Source organism: Dipodomys spectabilis, unplaced genomic scaffold (genome assembly GCF_019054845.1).
Source record: "Dipodomys spectabilis isolate Male_0828 unplaced genomic scaffold, ASM1905484v1 ptg000054l, whole genome shotgun sequence".
In the NCBI taxonomy this organism is placed as follows: domain Eukaryota; kingdom Metazoa; phylum Chordata; class Mammalia; order Rodentia; family Heteromyidae; genus Dipodomys; species Dipodomys spectabilis.
The window spans coordinates 35,289,676-35,314,114 of record NW_024870731.1 but is presented as its reverse complement, the minus strand read 5'-3'; the positions used below and the strand labels follow the sequence as shown (position 1 = coordinate 35,314,114).

Below are 24,439 nucleotides of genomic sequence, written 5' to 3'. Positions count from 1 at the left end.
GCAATGGAGTTGTATGTTTCTGTTCAAACATAAGAAGTTTGGAAAAAGGGCTGAGCAGGTGGCTCAGTGGTAGAGTGCTTGCCTTGCATACATGAGGCCCTGGGTTCGATTCCTCAGCACCACATAAGCAGAAAAAATAAAAGCCAGAAGTGGCACTGTGGCTCAAGTGGTAGAGCGCTAGCCTTGAGTTGAAGAGCTGAGGGACAGCACCCAGGCCTAGAGTTCAGGCCCCATGACGGACCGCCTCCCCCCCCCAAAAAAAAAGAAGCTTGAGAAATTTCACTTGGTTATCATTAAGGCACACGAACAACCACACATTCTTTAGCCAAACTTTACTTCTCCTGTCTTCTACTACCCAATCAACCCTCAAATATTTTAAATTATGAACACAGCATAGTTAATAAGATCTATTCCTGGGGGGGGGCAAACTGTGTGGAGTCATATAAACAGTTTAGGGAAACACACTTAGAAATAGTAAATTACAGCAAACAGCAGTAAGAATGGAGAACAAAGCAAAACTCTCTACCCACTCCTGCTCGATTCCTAGCTGAGGCTTCGATTACTAAAGATTGATTAATAAGAGAAAAGCATACAAGTTCATTGAATATAAATTTATTTATTCATGTATGTGTCTGTTTGTTTTGGTCATTACTGGGGCTTGAACTCAGGGCCTCAAGCCTACATTTATATTTTTGCTCTAGAATGATTTTCTACTACTTGGCTATACCTCTACTTGTAGCTTTTTTTTTTTTTCTGGTTAAGAGGAGACAAAAATCTCACAAATGTTTCTGCACCGGCTAGATCTGCACCTCAGTCTTTAATTTAGAATATATAAATGAAATACATAAAAAATTTACAATACACTTGATTTCCAAATCAGACTTTGTAGGATTTTTGACAAGTGAGATTTTTTTCATTCATAATGAAATCATTTCTAAAATATTTTGGTGAAGTGGGCCAGTTAGTTGTAAGTAATATTATTCTATAGAATTATATCAAATGAAGAGCTTCCTGAAATATCCAATGGGGAAAATCTGGCAAATACGTGTGAAAGTAGGAAAGAAGCATGAACTTAGGATATTCTCTATAAAAGACTTTGTACAGTGATGGACCACAACCATAACAAGTTTTGAGACAACCCTGTTATTTTTAAATTATTAGCTTTCTGTTGTTGTTGGTCATGAGACTTGAACTTGGGGCCTGGACGCTCTCCTTGAGCTTTTTTGTTCAAAGCTAGAACTCTTTGAGCCACAGCACCACTTCTGGTTTTCTGGTGGTTAACAGAAGATTCTGATGGACTTTTCAGCTCAGGCTGCCTTTGAACTGTGATCCTCAGATCTCAGCCTTCTGAGTAGGTAGGATTACAGGTGTGAGCCACCAGTACCTGGCCATTATTTTTTTTATGCTTCAACTTTTCTTCAATAAATAAAGACAACATTCAAAGAGTACATTGGGTTTTTTTTTCTATAGGGCTTTATACAGGCAATTTCTTGTTTTCAATATTTGTATAAGAAAACACAAACTTTTCTTTCTGTAGGCTTGTCTCAAGAGGCCCATATCCTCCTAACAAATGCTGTAATTCTGTCTTTCATAATTTGCTTACAGGACACGATCTTTGGACCTCTGTGTTCCCTATCATTTTCAAAGCAAAGTATATACCCTTACTTAGTTTGCCAGCTCTCTTTAATTTTGGAATCAATCACTGAAATAACTGCTGTCATCATTACATGCTCCTAATTAAGCTCAGTAATTGTTTTTCAACACAAATTCAAAGTTGTTGGCTTAGCTGCAGCAAATGAATTTTTCACAGTATCCTCGTAATCATTCTAATCACTATGGTACAATGATTATTAAACTGTGCATATAGATCAGGAGTTCAGCTCCTGGTGTGGGCTTTGTCCTAATTAATATGTTTAAATCAATGGAAAAATAGTACTAATGAATTCAAGCAAATGTCATAGACACTTTACTGATAACATTGCAAATCTTGGATGTTTTCTTGTGATAAAACTCAGAAGTGTAATTTAGGTGGTTATTTTTTAGCATATAGTTAATATATTAATTCCAGGAAGTATAATGGATTTGAACTAAAATCTGGACTTTTTCTTGGCAACAGCTTTTCATGTTAGACACTTATGTTCTGTGTTAAAAAATATAACTGGGGTTGTATTTGGTGTCTCTTGGTTGAGTGTGTGTGTGTATGTGTGTGTGTGTGTATTTGTTTCAAAAACTAAGCCTTTATTTTTCACTGCTTATTCTGAATCTGTTCCCAGACTTTGTAGAAAATCAATAAAATCTAAATATTAAATATTACTAACTGATCTCAATATAGAGTAAATATGAGACTGTTTTACTGAGAAAAGAGTTCTAGTACTAGCCTTAGCATCCTTTGTTTTATATGGTTGGATAAGTCATGTGACTTCCCTAGGAACCATTTTCATTGGTCATAAAATGGGCACAATAATATGCACATAATATGCAATAATATGCATTCTGCTTTATCTCATGGGATTGAACATGATTGAGCAAGATGAAGAGGAAAATGAACACATTATAACAAGGAATTATCTCTGGTGACCAGGTCATGAGAAAATGTGTTAGAAATCTTCAAAAACACATGTACTAGGGCTAGGAAGGTGGCTCAGTGGTAGAGCGCTTGCCTTGTAAGCCTGAGGCCCTGGGTTCGATTCCTCAGCCCCGTACCCTAGCTAAGGCCTAGCCCAGGCCCAGACATCCTCTCTCTGCTCTTTCTTAGCTCTTTCCTTCTCTTCTTTTTCCCAGCTCTCATTCCCAGGCCTTTCCCAGCCATGTGGAGGGCCAACATGGCCTGGTGCCAGCCAGAACGATGAATAAACCTACCCCTGACCTGAAAAGAAAAAAACAAAAAAACAAAAAACACATGTACTAAATCCTTTTTGTTTTGTTGTTAGTTTTGGTTTTATTTGAGAAAAATGATAGCCTACAAAGAAATAATTTTTATATGTATTATTTCATTTACCTAAATAAAATATTGGAACAAGCTCATTGCTATCGTATTTTTTCTGGATTTAGTAAATATAAATAAGCAAACATACTCAAGCACCATCTTTGACCAACTGACCAGCTCATTTCTCTCTCCTTTTCAAGGCTCATTGGCTAGATTTTTGTCTCTTGTTATTTGATCTTTGAAAATTAGGGAAATCCTTCCCATGGGAAATCTTTTGACCAGATTTGCCTAGTGTTTCCTATCTTCTAGCCATCACTAAACTCCTGTTGGTGAGAACATGAATTTCATTGGAAGTGACTTTCAGCATACTGCTCTTAAACTTTCCAAAGTTCTACTTTTAACATTGCCATCTACCTCTGTGAAATTTTGCTTGCTTTATTGGATTTAGTAAAGGAAACAAAAAATACAGCTTAATTCCCTTCAAAAGAGAGAACAGAATACATTTGTTACAACAATGTGTTTATTTTTATTTTTTTGTTTTTTTTATAAATTAAATATTAGATTTCACTTGAGCTCTCTTTCTTTAAAAACTACTATGCAAAAAAGGACTCCATATTTATGAAGAAGGGAGTTTATACCAAGAAGAAAATAAATGGGATGACAGACTAGAACACTTATTTCTAGTCAAAGGCTCTTTGTTTCTGTTTTACACTATACCCAAACATTTTAAATATCTTGTCTGTGATAATAAAACTTTTCCTTCTAATGTACCTGCTTAGTGACTGTCTGTCTTAGTGTCTGTCTCTCCTTGGTTCTTACTCTGGCTCACTTTTCTCTTTTCTCTTGTTTTCTCTGCACAGCAGCCCGCCCCTTCCCCCCACCCTCCCCGGGTGAATACAATTGTGGAGAGTTTTCTAAAATAAAAATCTAAGTAAGAAAGGGTCATATTAAAACCAAACTTTCACGTTTTGTTGCTAATGCATTTTATCTGAAATACCTCTGCCCTTTGCTTTATTATCAGTGAAATTGGGTCTGAGTCTGACATTTAGGAATTAAAAATTTAATTCCTGCTCTCTCTTCAAACTTCTATTCTATGAGTGTTTTGTAATATAATGTTAGAGATGAAGTAAGCCAGGCTACAGAGATTAGAAATAAGAAGCTAAATTACTTTTCTTTAGCTTTTCAGTTTACAAGTATTTTAGGAATATAAGCTATTTAGTGACATTATTGTTTTTAGTCTTTATTTTATTTATTTCTTCATAGAAATGCTAATTTCCAAATTGTCTTCAGAATCACATCATTTTACTTACCACCATCCAGTACTTTTACATGAACATCATTTATTTTTCTTACCCTTATATGTATATGATGTACTTAACTTATTTAAAAGCGAACTTTAAAAAAATTATGGAGATTTAAATATTACTTCTTTCCCTACCAAACCTTACCAACTTCTATAATCAACTGAATTAGCTTTCAAAACATGAAATTACAACTGTAAATATTAGGTGTTCCTGGAAGATTATGTTAATCAGATTTTATATATGTAACTTGATGGTAAATTAAATAAAACAGATCATTATTTAAGGAGAGCAAACTAACAATCAAGCAAACCTTGAACTGAGAGAAACAAACAGTAAAGTGATCAATCTTTTCCTATCAGTTGAGTTATGTTGGCTAAGTAATTGTAATAATAGGGAAATTTTCATAAGTGAAATGTTAAAAAGACAGTTTATTAGGAACTTTGTCATAAAAAGAAAAAGAAGATAGTTGTATAAAATACAAGATAAGGTTGGGGTACATTTAAGCCATGTAGTAGATTAACCTTGAAAAAATTAAGATAAAAGGAATTATGTGTATTTACATATATTTATATTCTCATCTCAAAATTCAGCATATCCGGCCTATTTTGCCAAAAAAATTGTTGATTTTTGTATGTGTGTCAATTTGCCCCTACATATGTGAAACTTTTAGAAAATGCCTTAAAACCCAGATCCTCAGTAGTCATTTTAATATTCATTTTCTTCCCTGTATTCAGATCACATACACAGTTCATACCAGCTAAATATCCTTGTCATTTAAATAAGTATAATTTATACATGCATCTATTTTTAAATGTGTGAATTCCATCCACAATATGGACCAAATTGCCTTTCTGTCAATTGCATAAATAAGAAGACATTACTGGCCCTTTTCCACTATTATTCCTTCTTTAATACATAAGAAATATATCTATTTTTTCCCTATTTACATATAACAGAAATTCTCTGTCTGCCTTAGAAGGTACAGAGCTATCCTAAACAACATTTTTCCATAGCTTTCAGAGTAATGAGATCTGCTGATGAAGTTATGGAATTTTATTGGTAAAATAAATTCAAGCAAGGTGCAGGTGGCTCATACCTATAATCCTAGTTATTCAGGCAACTGAGATCTGAGTATCAAAGTTCAAAACCGATCTGAGCAGGAAAGTCTGTGAGACTCTTATTACCAATTAATTCATAAAAGGCCAGAAGTGGAGCTATTGCTTACGTGGCAGAGTACCAGCCTTGAATGGAAAAATCTCAGTTACAATGCCAAAGCCTTTGGTTCAAGCTCTAGTACCAGCACACACACAGACACACATAGACACACACAGACACACACACACACAATTAATCAGTGTGGCTTTTATGGGACCATTTTCAGGGTCATTGTGAATGGGTGAAGTCAGGCCTTGGTTCCAAACTGGTGTGGGGTTAGGGAAAGCAAGGTGAGCTTGCACTTTCCCATTGCCACTGAAGCAATCAAGTTTGTTTTCTTGTCTCTCTTACTGCCATCCTGCCCACCTGTGTTTCTCTGTTCCTATATCTCTTTATTCTTAGTTCTAATTACAATATAGCTCTTCATGGTGTTGAATCTCAAGAACAAACGCAACAAGCAAGTAAGACAGAGTGGTTACTTGAAAAGAGAGCCTGAAAATGGCACAAGGGACAGATTTGGAAATGTCTGTGTCTTTATGTGAATAGCGAGTACACGGCTGTGTACCAGTAGAAAAAAAATGCCTTGAGCTGTACATGTCCAATTATGGCCCTTTTAAAGCACTTCACTGCATGGATGCTTTACATCAATGACAAAGGGAAAAGCTGAGCAGGACCCAGGGGTAGGATTTTTACCTATAATGGGGTGAAGGGTAACCGTGAGCTGCGCAATTCAGGATGATTTCAGATCTTGATAAATCCAAAGGAAAAATGACATCTTGTGGCTCCTGGGTAAAAACAGGACGGCTCAAACGGCTCTCACCTGGGAATAGAAAAGAAGAGCATCACCTAAGATGCGTGCCCTCGCATAAGTGCAGGACTGTGTTCAATATCATCTCTGTACACATGTTAAAATACTTTATATAGAAACCATCTCAAGCATGGAGGAAATGTTGCAAATAGAGAGTTTTTTTCTTTCTTCTGACTACATACATCAACTTTGCTACAGAAGCCAATTTTTACCCTAAATAACTTTGTTTACATTTCCTGTCAACAAAGGAGATTCTTCTAACTTACCATACAATAATTACAATAAACCAAGAGTACCAACACATTAACATTGATTTTGCAATTAGCCTCTAATCCTTAAGATCTCATTTTATCATTTTCTCCCTAACCCAATTATTTACAGAAAAAGGACATAGGTGAGAATAAGAAGCATCATTTCATTTCTATGTGTTGTTTTTTTCATTGTAGTCACATGTATTTTTTTTTTTCCTTTGTACCAGAACTGGGTCTGGAACTCAGGATTTCATCCACTCATTTGGCTTTTTCACTCAAGGCTGGCACTATATCACTTAAGCCCCACCTCTACTTCCCATGTCTTCCTAGTTGATTGGAAATAAGAGTCTCCTGGACTCTTCTGCATGGGCTGGCTTCAAATTGCAATGCTCAGATCTCGGTCTCCTGAGTAACTAGGTCACAAGGATGAGCCATCAGCGCCCGGCTGCAGTCACTTTAAATCTAGAACAGAGTCTTCCCCAGTCTTTCCTTGATCAAGTTTATGGTATATTTAGATCTATGATCCACTGGAGAAGGAATAGAGAAAGAGAAACCATCAGAACTATTTTTTATCAAGTACTTAAAAACACAAGGATAATTGGGCACTGTCAGCAGGAATAAAGACAATGAGAGTGATATGGTACCTATTGTGAAGCATTTAGAAGTAAAGCCAAGAAAATACTAAAACTGATCCAATGTGAGGGATGAGGAAAGATTAAAGAGTATTATAAGCTAGTCCATTTTATCAGTGAAGTCAAGCATGTGGGCCCATTGAAGCCTTTAACTATTAAAGAAGAAGGACAAGAGAAAGATGAGAGACAGTAAGTATGAAATAAGAGCAGAAAGTAGTTGTGTTTCATTCATTTTTCATTCACGTATTGAACAAATATGTGGAGGCCTGTAGAGTATAAGAACTATTGAGACCTAAAAAATACAGCAGTGAACCAAACTGCGAGCTGCTGTTGTGACTGACCTTGTAATGTAATTAGAGGAAGTGTGAAAAGAATCAACAAATAAACACATGGTGTATGAGACTGGCAGGAAGAAAAACAGAAGGTAAATAAGGCAAGAAATCTGGGTGGATGTGGGGATGCCATCAATGGTGACAACTGAACAAATGCTTAAAGAGGGTAGGACTTAGAAGATGCCTTGGGAAAGAATTCTAGACAGAAACACAGGTGCTAACTCCCTGAGGCTGAAGATATTGGTAGTATATAAATGAAAGCTAATGGTGGTTTAGACCAGAGTGTTCCTGCTAGAGATGGATAATAACTAGGTCCCAGATGGATTTCTATTATTTATATTTTTACAGAATGGGGCAATGAGAATTGTAATGGATTCGAGGAAAATTTGCAAAGTGAAGATTGGTAAAAGATAGTCAGGCTCAGAAAATATAGTTTGAGATCTATTTTCTGAAAAAAGGGAAAGCCTCAGATAGTGGGACAGTTTGCTGAGGCAGATGTAAAGCAATGGTTTGGTTTTACAAGTATTGTGTATGCTGCTCCTGTTGGGCATCCTTCTAAATTGACCTAAGATGCCATTCTTATACCTGAGTCTGGAGTTCAGGTGAGATTTATGGGCTGAAGATACATGTGCTGGGCTGGGAAGGTGGCTCAGGGGTAGAGTCCTTTCCTTGCACGCATGAGGCCCTGGGATCGATTCCACAGCACCACATTAAGCAGAAAAAGCTGGAAGTGGTGCTTTGGCTCCAGTGGTAGAGTGCTAGGCTTCAGCTGAAGAGCTGAAGGACAGCGCCCAGGCCCAGAGTTCAGGCCCCACATCTGACAACAACAACAAAAAAGGTACATGTGTTTTATGGCCAGTGGAACAAGCATAAAGAAGAAAAAGAAGCTCAATGGAGGATCAACACAGTGAGACTAAACCAGGTACCAAAAGACACAGGCCACAGTGTCACAGGAACTGTTCTGAAGGACATCATTGAGGAATTGTTTCCAAGAGGAGAGACCAGTCAACTCTGCCAAAGAGGGACAATAGGCAGAATAAGAAGAATACAAACATAGGATTTAGAGGAATTGGAAACTGGTTTACAGCTGCCAATTGGACCATAATCAAGAAAGAAATTGGGCCAGGCTATAGTGGCTCATACTTGTAATCTCAGCTACTCAGGAAGCTGAGATCTGAGGACGGCAGTTCAGAACCAGCCCAGGCAGGAAAGTCAGTGAGATTCTTTTTTTTCCAATTCACCACCAAAAAGCTAAAAGTGAAGCTGTGTGGTACAACACTAGCCTTGAGCATAAAATCCCAGGGACAGTGCTCAGGCCCCGAGTTTAAGTCCCAGGACAGGCACACACACAAGCATACACACACACACACACACACACACACACACACGTGTCATTAAAAGTAGTTATATTTAGGGCTGGGAAGGTGGCTCAGTGGTAGAATGTTTGCCTTAACAGCACATAAGCAGAAAAAAGCTAGAAGTGGTGCTGTGGCTCAAGTGGTAGAGTGCTAGCCTTGAGCTGAAGACCTGAGGGACAGCACCCAGACCCAGAGTTCAGGCCCCATGACTGACAAAAACATAATACAAAACAGTAATTATATTTAAATTGCTCAAGCATTTCATAGACATAGATATTAGCAGGTGATGACATGCCATGCTATAGCTGGAGAGAGGCACAGTTCATGGCATTACATCGTGGAAAGGAATCATAATAACATAGAAAAAGCAGAAATGAAGTTGAGGACAGAAGCCAGAAATCTTCAACATTTATGAAATTGAAATAAATGACTCAAATTATGAAGAAAATTTTCATAACATATTGCCAATATTTATATAGGACACTATCATATTAGTTTTCTATAGGTACTTTAACAAATTAAATCATGACAACAAGAAGTTATTTTCTTGCAGTCATATAGGTCAATATTCCAAAATGGTGTCCCTAAGCTGAACTCTCCACCTCTTAGAATCAATCTATATTTTGGGCTTGTGAACATTTTTCTCCAGCTCCAAAGTCAGCAACAGAATATTTCATTCTTCTCATATCAACCAACTCCATTGATAGGCACATCTTCATGACTTTTTTCTGCCTTCCTCTCCGGCCTTTAAGGATATTTATGACCATTTTGACTATTAATGGACCATGTCAGCTGAACCAAGTTGCTCTTACTGTTTTATTTTATTTTATTTTTTTGCCAGTCCTGGGACTTGAATTCCTGAGCAGGGTCTGGACTCTGTCCCTGAGCTTCTTTTACTCAAGGTTAGCACTCTACCACTTGAGCCACAGCGCCACTTCCATTTTTTTGTTTATGTGGTACTGAGGACTCGAACGCTGGGCTTTATGCATGCTAGGCAAGCACTCTACCACTAAGCCACATTCCCAGCCCAATTGATCATTTGCTGTAATCTCAACAGAAATTTTAATTCTTCTTTCTTTTCATTACAATCCAATATATTAATATGTTTCAAGAATTAGGGCATGGAGCTTTTTTGTTGTTTATATACAAGAGGCATATACAAGAGACTTTATACAAGAGGCATAATATATTATTATAATATTTATAATAAGGCAGTACTGTTCCATGATAAGAATTATACATGTTAGTGGCTTAATGATAGAGAAACAAAAACAATAAAACTCTAGTGTTGATACTCAGGAAGCTTCTGATTTGTTTATTTTCTGGGAGAAATTTCATATTCAAAGTTAAAATGGAATGAGATATTCAGGCCATACTTTCAGTAATCTGGAACAAAATTATGGCATGGTAGAGTACATAGCCTACTTTGTAAATATATGAGATAATAAAGAGGAATAGATAAGTAAAGAAAAAAACCAGCAAGTTAACGTGTTAGTGTGTGTGTTAGTGTGTTGATTATATTTTTAGAATAAAAGACAGCTTATCTGGATAGTGACACTAAGAGGCCAACAAATGAATTTTTTGAACTTCTGGGTCTTTGACCTTATTAGTTGCCCAATTTTAGAGCATTTTAACATTAACCCTTGGAAAATAATAGCATACTGTCAAGCACACAAAGCACCTAAAAGCACTTTCCTAAAATGTCCTTGAATAAAGATGTTAGAAAACCCCATAAAACCTATTATGATCATTTAGATATTACAATGGCCCACTGATTACTTCCTGAGATAATCTCTCTAAAAGGGCACTGACTCCCTATACACACCAATAAAAAATGGAAAGAGCAACATGTGGAAGAAACAAATACACAACTGAGAAAAATGTCTTAAACAATCTCGAAAGAGCAGACATTTGATGATAAGCAATATGGAGTTTTGGTAAGAGAATCCCAGCGAAGTATACCAGTCTATCAGTCCTGCCTCTCCATGCGTATTGTCAACATGCACATCTTAATGAAATCAGTGCTTTTGGGTTGAATGTTACCCAACCGGTCTTGTTTGGAAAGCTAAGAGGATATCTCATTCTAATAGATGTCGTCTATGCTTTTCTGCCTCCTCAGGTTGAATTCTCTCTTTTTCCAGTCACGTTTTTACTCTGACCTGGGTACCGTGCAAAAAATGCCACCAATTTTGTCAGAAAAGATTTGCCCTTTGTGAAACTAGCTTGATTAAGTTTTATCAGCTAATATCTCTCTGGATGTTTGGTAGCCTCACTCCTTATTTCTGTCTCAGGAATCTTGCCTAGAGCCAAGAGCACAGCTGTTCATTTATAATTCCATGCTTCTACCTGAGTTCTCTTCTCACAGGATGGCTAGTGGAGGCAGACTCGCCCTTGTTTGTGGTCTCTCTTGCTATAAACTGTGCAACAGTTTTGCTACTTCTGTCCTTATTTGGATTCAAAACTTATTTCTGTAGAATTAGATTCATGATGGGAGCTTCTAACCAATGAAAATTAAAAGTCCTCTTCTATGTTTTCTGTATGTGGCAAAATAATCTCTCTCATGAAGAAATGCCCTGCCTGCTGCGAGTGCAGATTGAACACTCATCTCTCTATTTCCTCTCTTGCTACATCAGTTTAAACTCCATAAACACCATAATTACACAAGACTGAATTCAACGATGAAATAACAAAATGAAATAGCATCCCTCGATTCATTATGCTATATTGTCTTTGACTCAATATAAAGATTAGATGACAAGGACAGTTTATAGAAACGCCAAGCATGAGGGAGGTTTTTTTAAATTTTTTTTTCAGGCTTATAATCAATGAAGTTTTCTTTCATGAGCAGGAAAACTGTTTGATTCCTGGTGTGAGCAAAGCCCTTGATATTTTCTTTTTATTTCTTCTATATTCAATCTGTTCTGAATCTTTTAATTTGGCCCTCTTTCTTACTGCAATGTTTCAACATAGCTAGTTCCCCCAAGATGTTAAGATGATAAGTATTTGTAAGACTTTCCTCCCTCTCTTTCTTACTTTCCCCTCATTCTTACTGCTTGCCATCTTGTTCTAGTATTTTTATTTATATATTTATTTATTCTTTTTGTCAGTCGTGGGGCCTGAACTCTGGGCCTGGGCGCTGTTCCTCCATTCTTCAGCTCAAGGCTCACACTCTACCACTTGAGCCACAGAGCCACTTCCAGCTTTTTCTGCTTATGTGGTGCTGAGGAATCGAACACAGGGCCTCATGCATGCAAGGCAAGAGCTCTACCACTGAGCCAACTTCCCAGTCCCCGTCTACCAGCACTTCTTTTTTTTTTTTTTAAATTAATTTAATTTATTTCTTTTTTTCTTTTTTTATTGTGAAAATATTGTACAAAGGGCTTACAGTTATGTGGGCATGATAATGAGTACATTTCTTATCAAGCATTGTAGCCTCCTCCTTTGTTTCCCCTTCCCATCCCTTCCCATCCTCCTCCCACCCCCCCACCCAATTCTCCCCAGACCTCCCCCCCTCCCCCGCACCAAAGTTGTAAAGTTTGTTTTTGACATAACGACTTGTACATCTCATAGTTGCAATGGGTCCACCTGTATCTCTATTTAAACGATTTATTTTTCCACTTCCCCTCCACAAATTATACCGACATCAAATACAGTGAAAGCAGGGGTTATACTGTGGGGGAGGGACATACAAAGCAATAAAGAAATAATCTTATAAATGTGTTAGAAACAATCGCTTGAAAGAAAAAAAAACATTTGAATACATATCTTAGGGTTCATTTTCCTAACATCACCTTATCTGACCTTTTCTGCTTGACTCAGACATACACTAGAAATTGCAAATAAGGGAAACCATGGGACCTATGTTTCTTCGGGCCTGGCTTACTTCACTTAATATAATTTTTTCCAAGTCTTTCCATTTCCTAACAAATGGGACAATGTCATTCTTTCTGATGGAAGCATAGAATTCCATTGTGTATATATACCACATTTTCTTGATCCATTCATCTACTGAGGGACATCTGGGTTGGTTCCATATCTTAGCTATAGTAAATAATGCTGCAATAAACATAGTCGTGTTCTACCAGCACTTCTTAAGCTTATTAATTTATTCCATTATAAAAACAACAGGTGGGATACTTAGAAGACTCAAGTATAAATGAATAAAATACTCATTTTTGTCACTGAAAAATAATCATTAAATTGACCATCTTTAAAACTTTTTTGTAAGGTTTTGGTGCTGGACTTTGAACCCAGCACATTGTAGATGCTGAGTATGGATTCTACCACTGAATTAACCCCTTCAGTACTCTGCCAGCGTTTAATACTATTATTATCCAGGTAACAATATAACCTAAGTATTTTCTGTTATTCATTGACTCTAGCAAATTTTTATTTTCTTCAAACAATACTTTTTAAAAGGCTCATGATAATCCTTTAGGGTCTGATATATCCAGAGAAAAACATTTGTGTGGCCTGATTTTTCTCTGAGTATAAGTAATGCAACAAAATACACTTCCACACTTAATATTTCCTTAGCATAAGTTCTTAGAAGTGTTTGAGATGTCCTGATAATTAATATTAGTTTCAATCTAATGGACTCTTGTAAGGCCAGAGATTGCTTTATAATACAAGTGATATCCAAGCTGATGTTTGGAAGATGATAGTAATAGTGACATTTTTGTCAACTTGGTAAGTGTTTGTCTACTAACTGGACCTTTATTACCTGATTTCTGTCTTACTATAACTCTCTGATGAAATGTTAATTTCCTCAGGTTTGAGAAAACAGAATTTAAACCAGCTAGCTAACATTTGAAGCCATGATTTTAACAATACAAGAACAGAAGAGTTAGGAATAAATGCATTCTTTCAAAAACAGCAAGGATAAGTAAGTACAAATGCTTTGATTTGAGCCAAGTGCTGGTGGCTCACGCTTGTAATCCTAGCTACTTAGGAGGCTGAGATCTGAGGATCACGAATCAAAGCCAGCCAGGGCAAGAAAGTTTGTGAAACTCTTATCTCCAATAATCTACTAAGAAAAAGCTTCAATTGGTGCTGTGGCTCAAGAGGTAGAGTGTCAACCTTGAGCACAAAGAGGTTCAGTGACAGAGCACAGGCCCTGAATTCAAGCCTCAGGGCCAGCAAAAAACAAACAAAAAACAAATATAAAGAAACCTTGATTTGAAAGAAATCACAGAACATTTAGAGAAATCCAGAAAACCTAATGAGGGTACACAACTGTAATCCCAGAACTTAAATGACTGGGGGTACACAACTGTAATCCCAGAACTTGAATGACTGAAGCAGAAGGGTATTGTATCTGAGGCCTACTTCAGCTGCACTGGGCAACTCTATCTTAAAACAACCATCTAGTTAAGGTAAGACTTGATAAAGACTGGTCTACAAAGATAAATCAAAGTGACTTTTCAATCATTGTAAAGAACAATGGATTAGTTGATATTGGTATACACCCCTAACATCTCAGCATTCTGTACCTTGAGTTTGGGATGCATAGCCAGAAATGGTTTCAAAATACAAAACCAAACAAATACGAACAATCAAAGAGTAATGATCACAACGGCAATTAGAAAAACATGTCATCTGCCCCATGTCTCAAGTGCTGATCAATTACAAGACTCTGTGCTCAAATGATAGATATTGCCAAATTTAAAAAAAATCAAAATTTAACATTAAGAAACTAAAACATAAATGTGCATTTAAAGAGCTCCAAGGTGAGTCCAGATTTGAGGAGATAGTATATACAAAGGTTAGAACTATGATTTAGAGAAATCTTTCTTAATTGCCTGACAGATTAATAAGAGATCAAACAACCTTATCTGTTTTTTTCCTTTATTTTTGGTTTTGTTTATGGTTTTAAGCCATAATCTTGGCTATTTCTACGGTTGCTCTGGAGTCAGTAGAGTTTGTCTGTTTGTTTTGGATGGAACTGCTGAGGAAGATTACTCTCACATCCTTTGGACAATGAAGTTCACATCTTTTTCTGTCTTCCTTGACTTCTTAAGAGTTCTGGCCCGAACTCTTAATACACCATATATATATAGTTCCATAGAGACAGCAAAGCTAGACAGTCCTTTCCTGATTGTCTGATTGTCTACAGTCCTGGTTAAAATGAGGGAATTATTTTTTAATGTGAATTATTGGAAAATGCATTGATCCTTTCACATTTGTTTCAGGGAAAAGGATGGTTCTCTAGAAAATAACAACCTTATAATTAGCACACATTATAGGGCAGGAACTGAGATGTAAGATTTTATTTCAGGCCATTTAATTATTTCCATAATCCTGTAGATACTAATATCATTCTCATCTAACAGTAAAAGGCTCAAAAGTCAGAGCTGTGAGTGGCCAAGTATAGAGAAATTATACAACAGGGAGGGTTCGTCACTAAACAGTTCCTCTATTTTAGCACCTTGTATGTGTGTGTATCTTAGCATTGCATAAACAGTGGCTAGTTATTATTAGTTTTCACTGTATGAGCTCCTTAGCCATCATTAAATGTGTGTAATTGACTTGGAGATAAAAATGCCCACTTAGTTATCACCTCTCACAACAATTTGACTTGAATAACTTGAGCGATACCCCAAGCAAATTACTAAAGCTGATTAGTAAGGTTTTCAGGGCTATGCTTAGAATGGCTGGCACCTCTATCACTCTAATACTCAGGAAAAGGATTAGGTTAGAGACAAAATGGTCTAATTAGCCAAGAGCTGCTTCAGTATCCTCAATGACCAGTCAAAGATTAATCAGAAACCAGGACCTTGCTTTTCAGATGGCTGAGAGATGATGCTGAAATGTATGTCAGTGAACAATGGCACCGAAATGACTAATAGCCAATTATGTCTATAACCTGCAACAACTGGCTGAGGAATTATCTCAGGCAGACACAGGCAGTGGAGAGGAGAGTCTGTGAATAACCTCTTGTCTCAGGGAAAATGCTTTCATAGTTCAAGAGTTGTAGAGCAGCTGACAGATCCACAAATGACAATAGATTAAAAGTTAGTGAGCTGAATACCTGTTTCCTACACATCTCTTCTTCTATAGCTATTGATCACTGACAGACATAAGGGAGATCAGCCCTGACCAAGACAGGGCATAAGATTTTAATGGATGGACATCTTTTATTTAGGACTATTTTTGTTTATAACCACTACGTGCAATAGTGCAAGCCATGTAATGATTGCTGGAAGCATATTTAGTGAATCAATAAGTAAAAGGACAAAGGAATCATAGTTCAAAAAAATTAGATTGCAATTAACGTATTTTCTATAAACCCATCTCCAAATATTTTTTTTAATATAAAAGCATTTATTTTGTGTTTGCTAAAGGTGGACATTGTTTTGAATGAGGATCTCAAATAATGGCTTAGAATGTGCCAGGTCTTGGTCCAAAAGGATTTGCATCCATGATGTCAGTTAATGTTCAACAAAACCCTTTTTTATTCAATGGCAAACATTTCCTGGGTGTCTCTTTAGAGGTGTGCCCTTAGAAGCAGGGAAAATGGGAGAGAACCAAACAAATAGGCAAAAATGAATGAACAAAAAAAAAATCACCTTTATTTTTCATGCATCTTAAAAGTAGAAAATTGTGGCAATACTGTCTCTATTTTATCTGGGCAGTGAAGCAGTTTTGCTGAGGTGATAATGGAGTGGGAATATCAGGTCTGGCTGGCACCATCTTGGTCACATAGTGGATAGTAGGGTATGGCATCTTGTTTTCATGGTAGGGAAGTTGAAGGCCCTGCCTCCCAGGGGCTGGGTGTGCCTGAATCCCTGGAGGCAGGAGCAGGCACTTGGCTGAGAGGTTACTAAACTTGTCAGTACAGTGCCTAGGTGAGGGTCCCCTGATTGTACCCTGTGTAGGTCCAGACCAGCTCAGCGCCATTACACCAATCTCCATGTTTGTATCCTGTCTCTTGTCTCTTTGCCAGTCACTATGGCATCCCGCTTCAGCTCTCCACTGGAACGGAATTGGTTTGTTGGTATTGTTTTGTTCTTTCATTCCTCTCTGACTTTCATGGCTCAGTTTCCTAACAGTGTTAAGTGTATTTGCTGGCTGCTGGTCCTTGAGACAGGAGTCCACCATGCAGTTGTCAGCCTCTTAATAAAGATTCCTCATTGGATCTTTCAAAATGTGGCTTCTCGGTTTTATCACTGTACAATAAGCATGGATCCAGTGACCATCCAGCTACATAGCCAACTAATACTGCTAATTCATGGCCCAACCCTCCACCACCCATGGTACTCCAGGCTTCCTGATCCATATACCATGAGATATGTCTGCAGAGATCACCACGCTAAAGAAACACAGAAAGCTCAAGATGTACGTTTAGCCTGAGCAAATGCCAAATGCTGTTAAACAATACCTACTTCTAAAACAAAATTCTTCCTGATTGTATCACCAAGGTTTAAAAGAGATCTTTCCAGAACTACTAGCAAATTAGTTTGGAAATTCCTATTACCAGTAATGAGATGGAACCTAACCTTTCACTGTGTCTTTTTGTGTTGTGACAGAGAGAGTAACTTTTTGGACTAAGGAGAATAAAAGAAATCACTTGCTGTTGACTTTGGGGCAAGCTTCTGTGAGCTCATGAAAAAAAATTCTCCGGCTGTGGAAATATCTGGTAAAGGACTTATATATATATATATATATATATATATATATATATATATATATATATAGAGAGAGAGAGAGAGAGAGAGAGAGAGAGAGAGAGAGAGAGAGATTATGGAAAGCAACAGTGATGTATCTCCACAGAATGGCTAAGTCAGATTACTCTAGTGGTGAGAATAGTAACATCCTATGCATAATGAATATGCTCCAACATCTGTCAAGATAGCCCCAGGGGTTAGCTATAAATATGTACCCAAAAAAGTCTGTGGATACTCAAGTTCATCCAACAGCTAAACTGAGAAATCAGAATAGGGAAGAGTCAAATCAAAGGCTAGGTAGAATTTTCATCCATTTATACTTCATTATCTTGAGTAAAATACCTTAACTGTGTAGCAGTATCTACACTGACGTACCACAAAAAGAAAAGTACAGTGAATACGAGTTTGATAGTACTTTTTACAATGTTCAGGCAAGAAAAAAATCCATTCATACTACTATTTATCCATGAATGACTTAGTACTAAGACTTACGAATCACACAAGCGTTTATTATACATTTAATGAGTGTGGAAACATATATCTGCTCAGTAAGAGATTAAATTTGCCCAAAGAAATGTTTGACCCTCCCTTCCACAATCCAGGAAGTAATCCTTGAGCTCTTGGAATCTCCTACCTGATAATAGTGAATGTTCCTGGGAGCTTAGGACAACTTGCCACCCAATTCATGCCAATAAATGGTGTGATTTACGGTGAGAGATGAGGGCATTACTGGGGGTGTGTTGACAGTATGATTTATGGTATGGGAGGTTACTGGGAGACTTTGAGATTACACTCTCCATTGGACACTGAGAAGCTAGAGATTATGGCCAGTCAACAGGCTGTAACCATACCGATACCATCAAACTTCAAAAAATAAAATTCGGTGAAGATAAAGGATCAAGTGCAAATCCTCACATATTGTCACCTCCCTTTGCTAGGGGAAGTGAGCACCATGAGTATACCTTCAGGAGAGAACAAAAAGAAGTTTGGTAGACTGGGTGTGACTTGTGCATTTCCTTAATCCTAGCTATTCAAGAGTCAGAGACTAACCTAAAAACTAAGTGCAAAAAATGAGTAGAAGCTTGGCTCAAGCAGTTGAGCACTAGCCTAGCAGGTTAAAGCCCTGAGATCAATACCCAAGTTGCACAGTTGTTTTTTTTTAATGGGAAGCTGTGTGTCTGACCTTGAGCTAATTTGCATTTGCATCCTTGGATGACAATAAACAGTGTCACGTGTTACGGGTAACCATCCCAGCTTTGCCAAGTTCAGTGACTTCTTCAGCAAAAGTGAGGGCAGTTTGGGGGGTCTCTGTAAGCTTGCCAGCAGATAGGGTCCACACAGCGATCCCCTCATGTTGTGAAGTATCGCCCATCTTGCTTAATTCTCACAGCAGACCCACAAAAGACATACCTATTCTCACATTGTACCTATGACAAAATGAGGCCCCTAAAACCAGGACATTAACCGGTTACTTCACAAGGAACCGGCTATTTGCAAGACTTTATCATGCCTCTAACAACTACCCTCACAGAAATAATGATATTACATTATTCGTAAAGAAATGGATAGACCTGGAAAAAATTATCATAAGCAAAGTAACTCAGGTCCAGAGATAAATGATACTGTCACAGGCGGTCCTGTCATATATGGAGGCTAGAACTATTTATTTACTTATTATTTATTTGTTGGTCATGGGGCTTGAACTCTGGGCTTGAGCTTTTTCCTTCCAGGGTCATGCTCTACCACTTTGAGCCACAACACTACTTCCAGTTTTCTGGTGCTTAATTGGAGATGAGAGTCTCACAGGACTTTCCTTCCTTGGTTGGCTTTGAACTGTGATCCTTAGATCTCAGCCTTCTGAGTAGCTAGGATGACAGGTTTGAGCCACCTGCACCCAGCTAGGACTAATTTATAAATGTACAAATAAAAACAACTAGGTTGTAGACAATAATGCACAAATATATAAACTAAAGTGTGATATTTTCGGGGAAAAATTCAAATGGTGTAATTTCCTTAGAAAAACTAACAAGAAAATCCGTGCGAGTCTTATCTACAATTAACTGCCAGAAAACTCGATGTGACACTGTGGCTCAAAGTGCTAGCCTTGAGCAAAAGGACTCAGGGTCAGAGCCCAGGCCCTGAGTTCAAGACTCAGGGCTGACCAAAAAAGAAAAAAGAATCCAATCAACAAATAGTTTGCTAAGATAAACCAGCCTCAAGTGCTGATATTCAGATGTAGAGGGTGATGTATCTTTATTTATTTTTTTTATTGTATTGGGGTTTGTACATAGGGTTTTAATGCAAGGCTTCAAGCTTGCTAGGTAAGCAGTCTACTGCTTGAACACACCCAAAGCTCAAGATTCAGAAACACGATGCTTTCTACAAGATGCTGTCTAAGCCATTTTTCTAAGACATTTTCTCCCATCTACCTTTAAAATAGGAATAGTTTCACAATGATATTTTATTTAAAAGGACTCCTACCTTTGGACAATCTGAGAAACAATGCTTACCGAGAGTTATAAACCTTAAATAGGGGCTCAGTAGCCTTTCTGGATGAATTATTCCATTCTCTTCTTTACAATTGCTACAGGACATGAAGGAAATGGTTTGAGTGGTAAGGGCAAAACATATGCCAAATGCACTTTGGCAACAGGAAATTGGTATGATAGAGAAAGATTAGCATGGATCCTACATGAGAACAGATAGACAAAAGACAGGGGGACATCAGGGGTAAGGAAAATGTTTTATCTTGTTGGTGAGTGGTGCTTTCATTGTATATATAATGATTAAAATCTATCAAACTGAACAATTAGGAGCATTGCATTTTATTTACTATCAGACTGATTCATATCTAAACAAAATTGACCAACTAGAGTACTGTACTTTAGATAGCAAATGACAGTTTTTCAGAATATCTTACATTTGTAATTTAAACTACAGATTGGTGGGAAAATAGAGAGGAAGTTGCCTTTATAAGAATTGCCACCAAATGTGTAACACTGCAGAAATGACACTCAGGGATATACATGATTGCTTACTGAATGCTGGCATTCTTATTTCATTTTATGCTAATGACAATCCCGCAATGAAAATCACTGCTACTATTTCTTATTTTCCACTTTTTGAACAATGTGAGTCTAGAAGAGTTGGAGTCTAGAAGAGACCTATCAAAGGCTCTATAGCTAACAAATGGTAGTGCCAAGCCTTTAAATTAATATGTTGATATTCAAATCCATATTCTTTACTTACTAAGGTATATTATATTAAATATTAAAATGATTAACTGCCATTATTGTTTTATATAAAAAAATCATGAAGTGACCAACTGCATCACGGTGTCCATTCTACCTTTAAATATGTAAAGTTCCTTTATGAGGATTGCATACCAAAATCTGATTTTTAATACATCTGCATAATTTGGCTAATCACAATAATAATTGAACATGGCCAGAAGGTGGCAATGGTGTTCCATTAAGCCAATTCAGCAACTTTAGGCCAATTAATGTACATATAATCTATACATTGGCAAACAACAAAAAAAAGTTTCCTACTGTGCTGGCTGTGTTTACAAAATAAGTTTTATCAAATCGTTTAAATAGGGATACAGGTGGACCCATTGCAACAATGAGATGTACAAGTTGTTATGTCGAAAACAAACTTTACAACTTTGGTGCGGGGGGGGGGGGGGGGGGGGAAGCGGGGAGCAGGGAGGATTGGGTAGGGGGGGGCGGGGGGGATGGGAAGGGATGGGAAGGGGAAACAAAGGAGGAGGCTACAATGCTTGATAAGAAATGTACTCATTATCTTGCCCATGTAATTGTAACCCCTCTGTACAGTATTTTCACAATAAAAAAATAATAAAAGAAAAACAAAGTAAGTTTTATGACTGCAGTACTAGATTTTTATGTGCGTGGACTCTTGGATATGCTTTATTTGTGAGTTATTCACAACTAAGCTGAGGAAGCAACAATGGATCCATTGAAGTCAGGCCGACTTTTAGAGTATGCAAAAGATTGGTTTGCATGTATTGATAGAGATGAGGTTGTACATATACACGCATGTATACACACACAGTCACATCGCACCTGACAATGTTTTGGTAAATGATCAACTTGCACATGAGAGGATCCACAGGACTATAACAAAGCAGAAAATTCCTATCACCTGGTGATCCTGTGGCTGTCTTCACATTGTAGTACCATATTTTACGCATGTGTTTGTGTGTTGCTGGTGGAAACACATCTACTGTGCTACCAGTCATATGAAAGTATAACACAGACTACTAGGTACTATCCACAAAATATTGGTAATATTAAGCAACAACTATGGCAGGGGTTCATGTATTTACCATAATTTACTTGCAGTTATTATTTTAGAACAGATTCTTTCCACTTATATGAAAAGCTCACTGTAAAACAGTATGCCAAATTACACTAGTAGCTGCCTCAGGCTAACTTTACTGCTTTCCTGGATTGCATCAGGTGGCCATGTCAACCGATTGACTTATAACCCATCTAGGTTCGTGTAAATGACCTCTAAAAAATCTACCCAATGACAAAATCACATAATGACTCATTCCTTAGAATACAACTCCATCAATAGAGGGGCATGACAGTAACTGTGCACAGGAGGTGCGTGCACACGCACATATACGCGTGTGTGTGTGTGTGTGTGTGTGTGTGTGTGTGTGTGTGTGTGTGTGGTTGCCTTTGCTGTCATTGCAGTTAGTGGTACATACATGAAACCTAGCATCAATGTGTGTGTATTTGTGAAAACGTGTGAATAATTTTAGACTTAGTTCCTATTTACCTACAGAAGGATTCAATTCTATTTATTACAGAAGAAATATAATCACTTCTGAAGGTAGTTCTGGTTCTGCAGACTGGCAATCCAGTTTGGTGATCACAATGCCAGTACTTGCTCTGCTGCATCAAAATCACATGTGATTTCAAATGCAGTCCAAGGTTGTAGTCTGGCCATCGAGGCACACTGTCCCACAACCAGATTCTAGACAGAGGACGAAGCTTTTTATTTTAGGACCTGGACATTAGAAGTGGTCAGGGAAGAGATCTTAGGAAGAGACAGTAGCTAGTGAAACAGACATAGGGAAATGAACATGTGTAATGTGGAAAGTTTGGCAAAGAGAGAATTAGCAGTATTCGTGGAAGAACAAAAAAATCAAGGAGGGTCTTTTATCTATGTACAGATTTTGGACTTTGCCTTATAATTATCTTTTTGATGAGTTTATCCAGGAGTCAATTAGAAGACTTCCAACAAGAGTCCATGAGCCAGTGGTTTAAAAGGTTCAGAAGGCAGGGGTAGATGGAAGATGACATGCAGAGAAAATACATTGTGATACATGCCATAAGCATGCAGTAGCAGTCAGGGCAATGCTCTGATTGTCTGCTGCTCTGATCAGAATGTAATCTTGAACAACATTCCCTTCTTATATTCAAAAATCACAACCTGGCATAAAACTCTTTCTCTCCTCACAAACTTGAGATGTCAAATATGTGAAGTTTTCAACCCAAGCATGACTCTGCAAATATCAATGGGTATTCTAAAATTTAATTCCGTCCTGAGACACCTAGAGTTAGTGTAAACCTTAAGGTGAAGGCTGCTTTAAGTCCTTCCTCCATTTCAGGAACTACTTGCAAGTGTTAGATGCCCAGAGTTTTCTTAGTTCTGTTTAACTTGGCTTTATACCAAGACCTGCCTCAGGCTTGAAACAGGATCTAGTAGTTCATAGTAATATTTATGGGTCTATGATAAAGGATGTAAAGGAAGACTCAGATGAAGAGCCTCCGTGGTTGACATCTAGAAGGGTCTCATGCACAGAAGCTTCTGTTCCTATGGAATTATCAGTGCCTTGCTCCCACAGCATATGGTTGCAGTCAAACCCAGAAGCTCATTGAACCTCAGAGTTGGGGATGTGTATGAATGATTTTAACATAGATATAATCAACTATTAATTCAATCTCCCACCCACCGCCTTGCTCAAAATGGGACTGAAAGTTTGAAGCTCTTAATCATAACTTGGTCTTCTTGGCAACCATCTGCCATTTTGAAGATATCTATGGGCCCTTCAAAAGATATTTCCCTAATACAAAAGACATTCTTATAACCCAGCATGTGATTGTAGCTAGATAGATTAATGAATATAGTCATAAGATAAATGAAAGCCATGTCAAAAACCAAAACCAACAAATACTAAATATTAAAATAAAAAAATACTCCTGACTTTTCTTCCCTCTCCTCTATGTTCTCTCTCTCATATGAGCCATTCTTCCTCTCTCTTTTTCTCACTCTCTTCATATATATTTCTTACAAAGGTTTTAGGAGAACAGTGTTAGAAACTAAATATGTATTTTTATTATGTCACAATTGGTGTCTTCCTTCCGTCATCCCCAAAGTACATGTCAGTAACTGTGCTCTGGAATGATTGAAAATAATAAAATAGAAATAACCTGTACCCAAAACCAAAATAGCAAAAGCAAGATAAGAGAAGGGGTGAGTAATGGCTTCTCTACTTGTGGAGCAAGTATTTACCACTTGGGTAATAAATTGCTTCAGAAAGATGGCTTCCAGAGAATGAAATGTACGGCAAGAGAAGAAAATTCCTAGGTAGTGAATCAAGCATCAGAGAAGTGTCTGGGGGTGACTTATGGCCAGTCCACAGTGTATTTTATAGATAGCTCCTGCAAATCCTCCTCTCTCAACTGAGAAATGTTCCCTGTGCCATTGTCTCTTCTCTTACGGCGTAGACCTTTTTTCTGCATTGTAGATGTGATTAATAATTTATGCAATTTCTCCACTTGGCTTAGACTTGCCTGGGAAAGCCACCTGTTTATAAACAATCAGTCAGCATTTGATCACCTCGTGACTCTGTTTATAATTCAACACACTAAATATATATCTTTTTCCTAGAGGTTATTTAGAATCCTCCCAACCTAAGAATAGCTATGATTAAAAAAAAAAAAAACAAGTCAGTCTCAACAAACAACAAC

At 37.5% G+C, this 24,439-nt stretch overlaps 1 protein-coding gene across 1 annotated transcript in view; it reads right to left on the bottom strand.

The window, feature by feature from the left end:
- The window catches only part of LOC122108014 (contactin-6-like), a 253,962-nt gene that overhangs the window by 140,087 nt on the left and 89,436 nt on the right, over positions 1–24,439 (bottom strand). Inside the window, 1 exon segment of the mRNA XM_042679950.1 lies at positions 6,079–6,205. Within this exon segment, the coding sequence (XP_042535884.1) occupies positions 6,079–6,205 (127 nt within the window).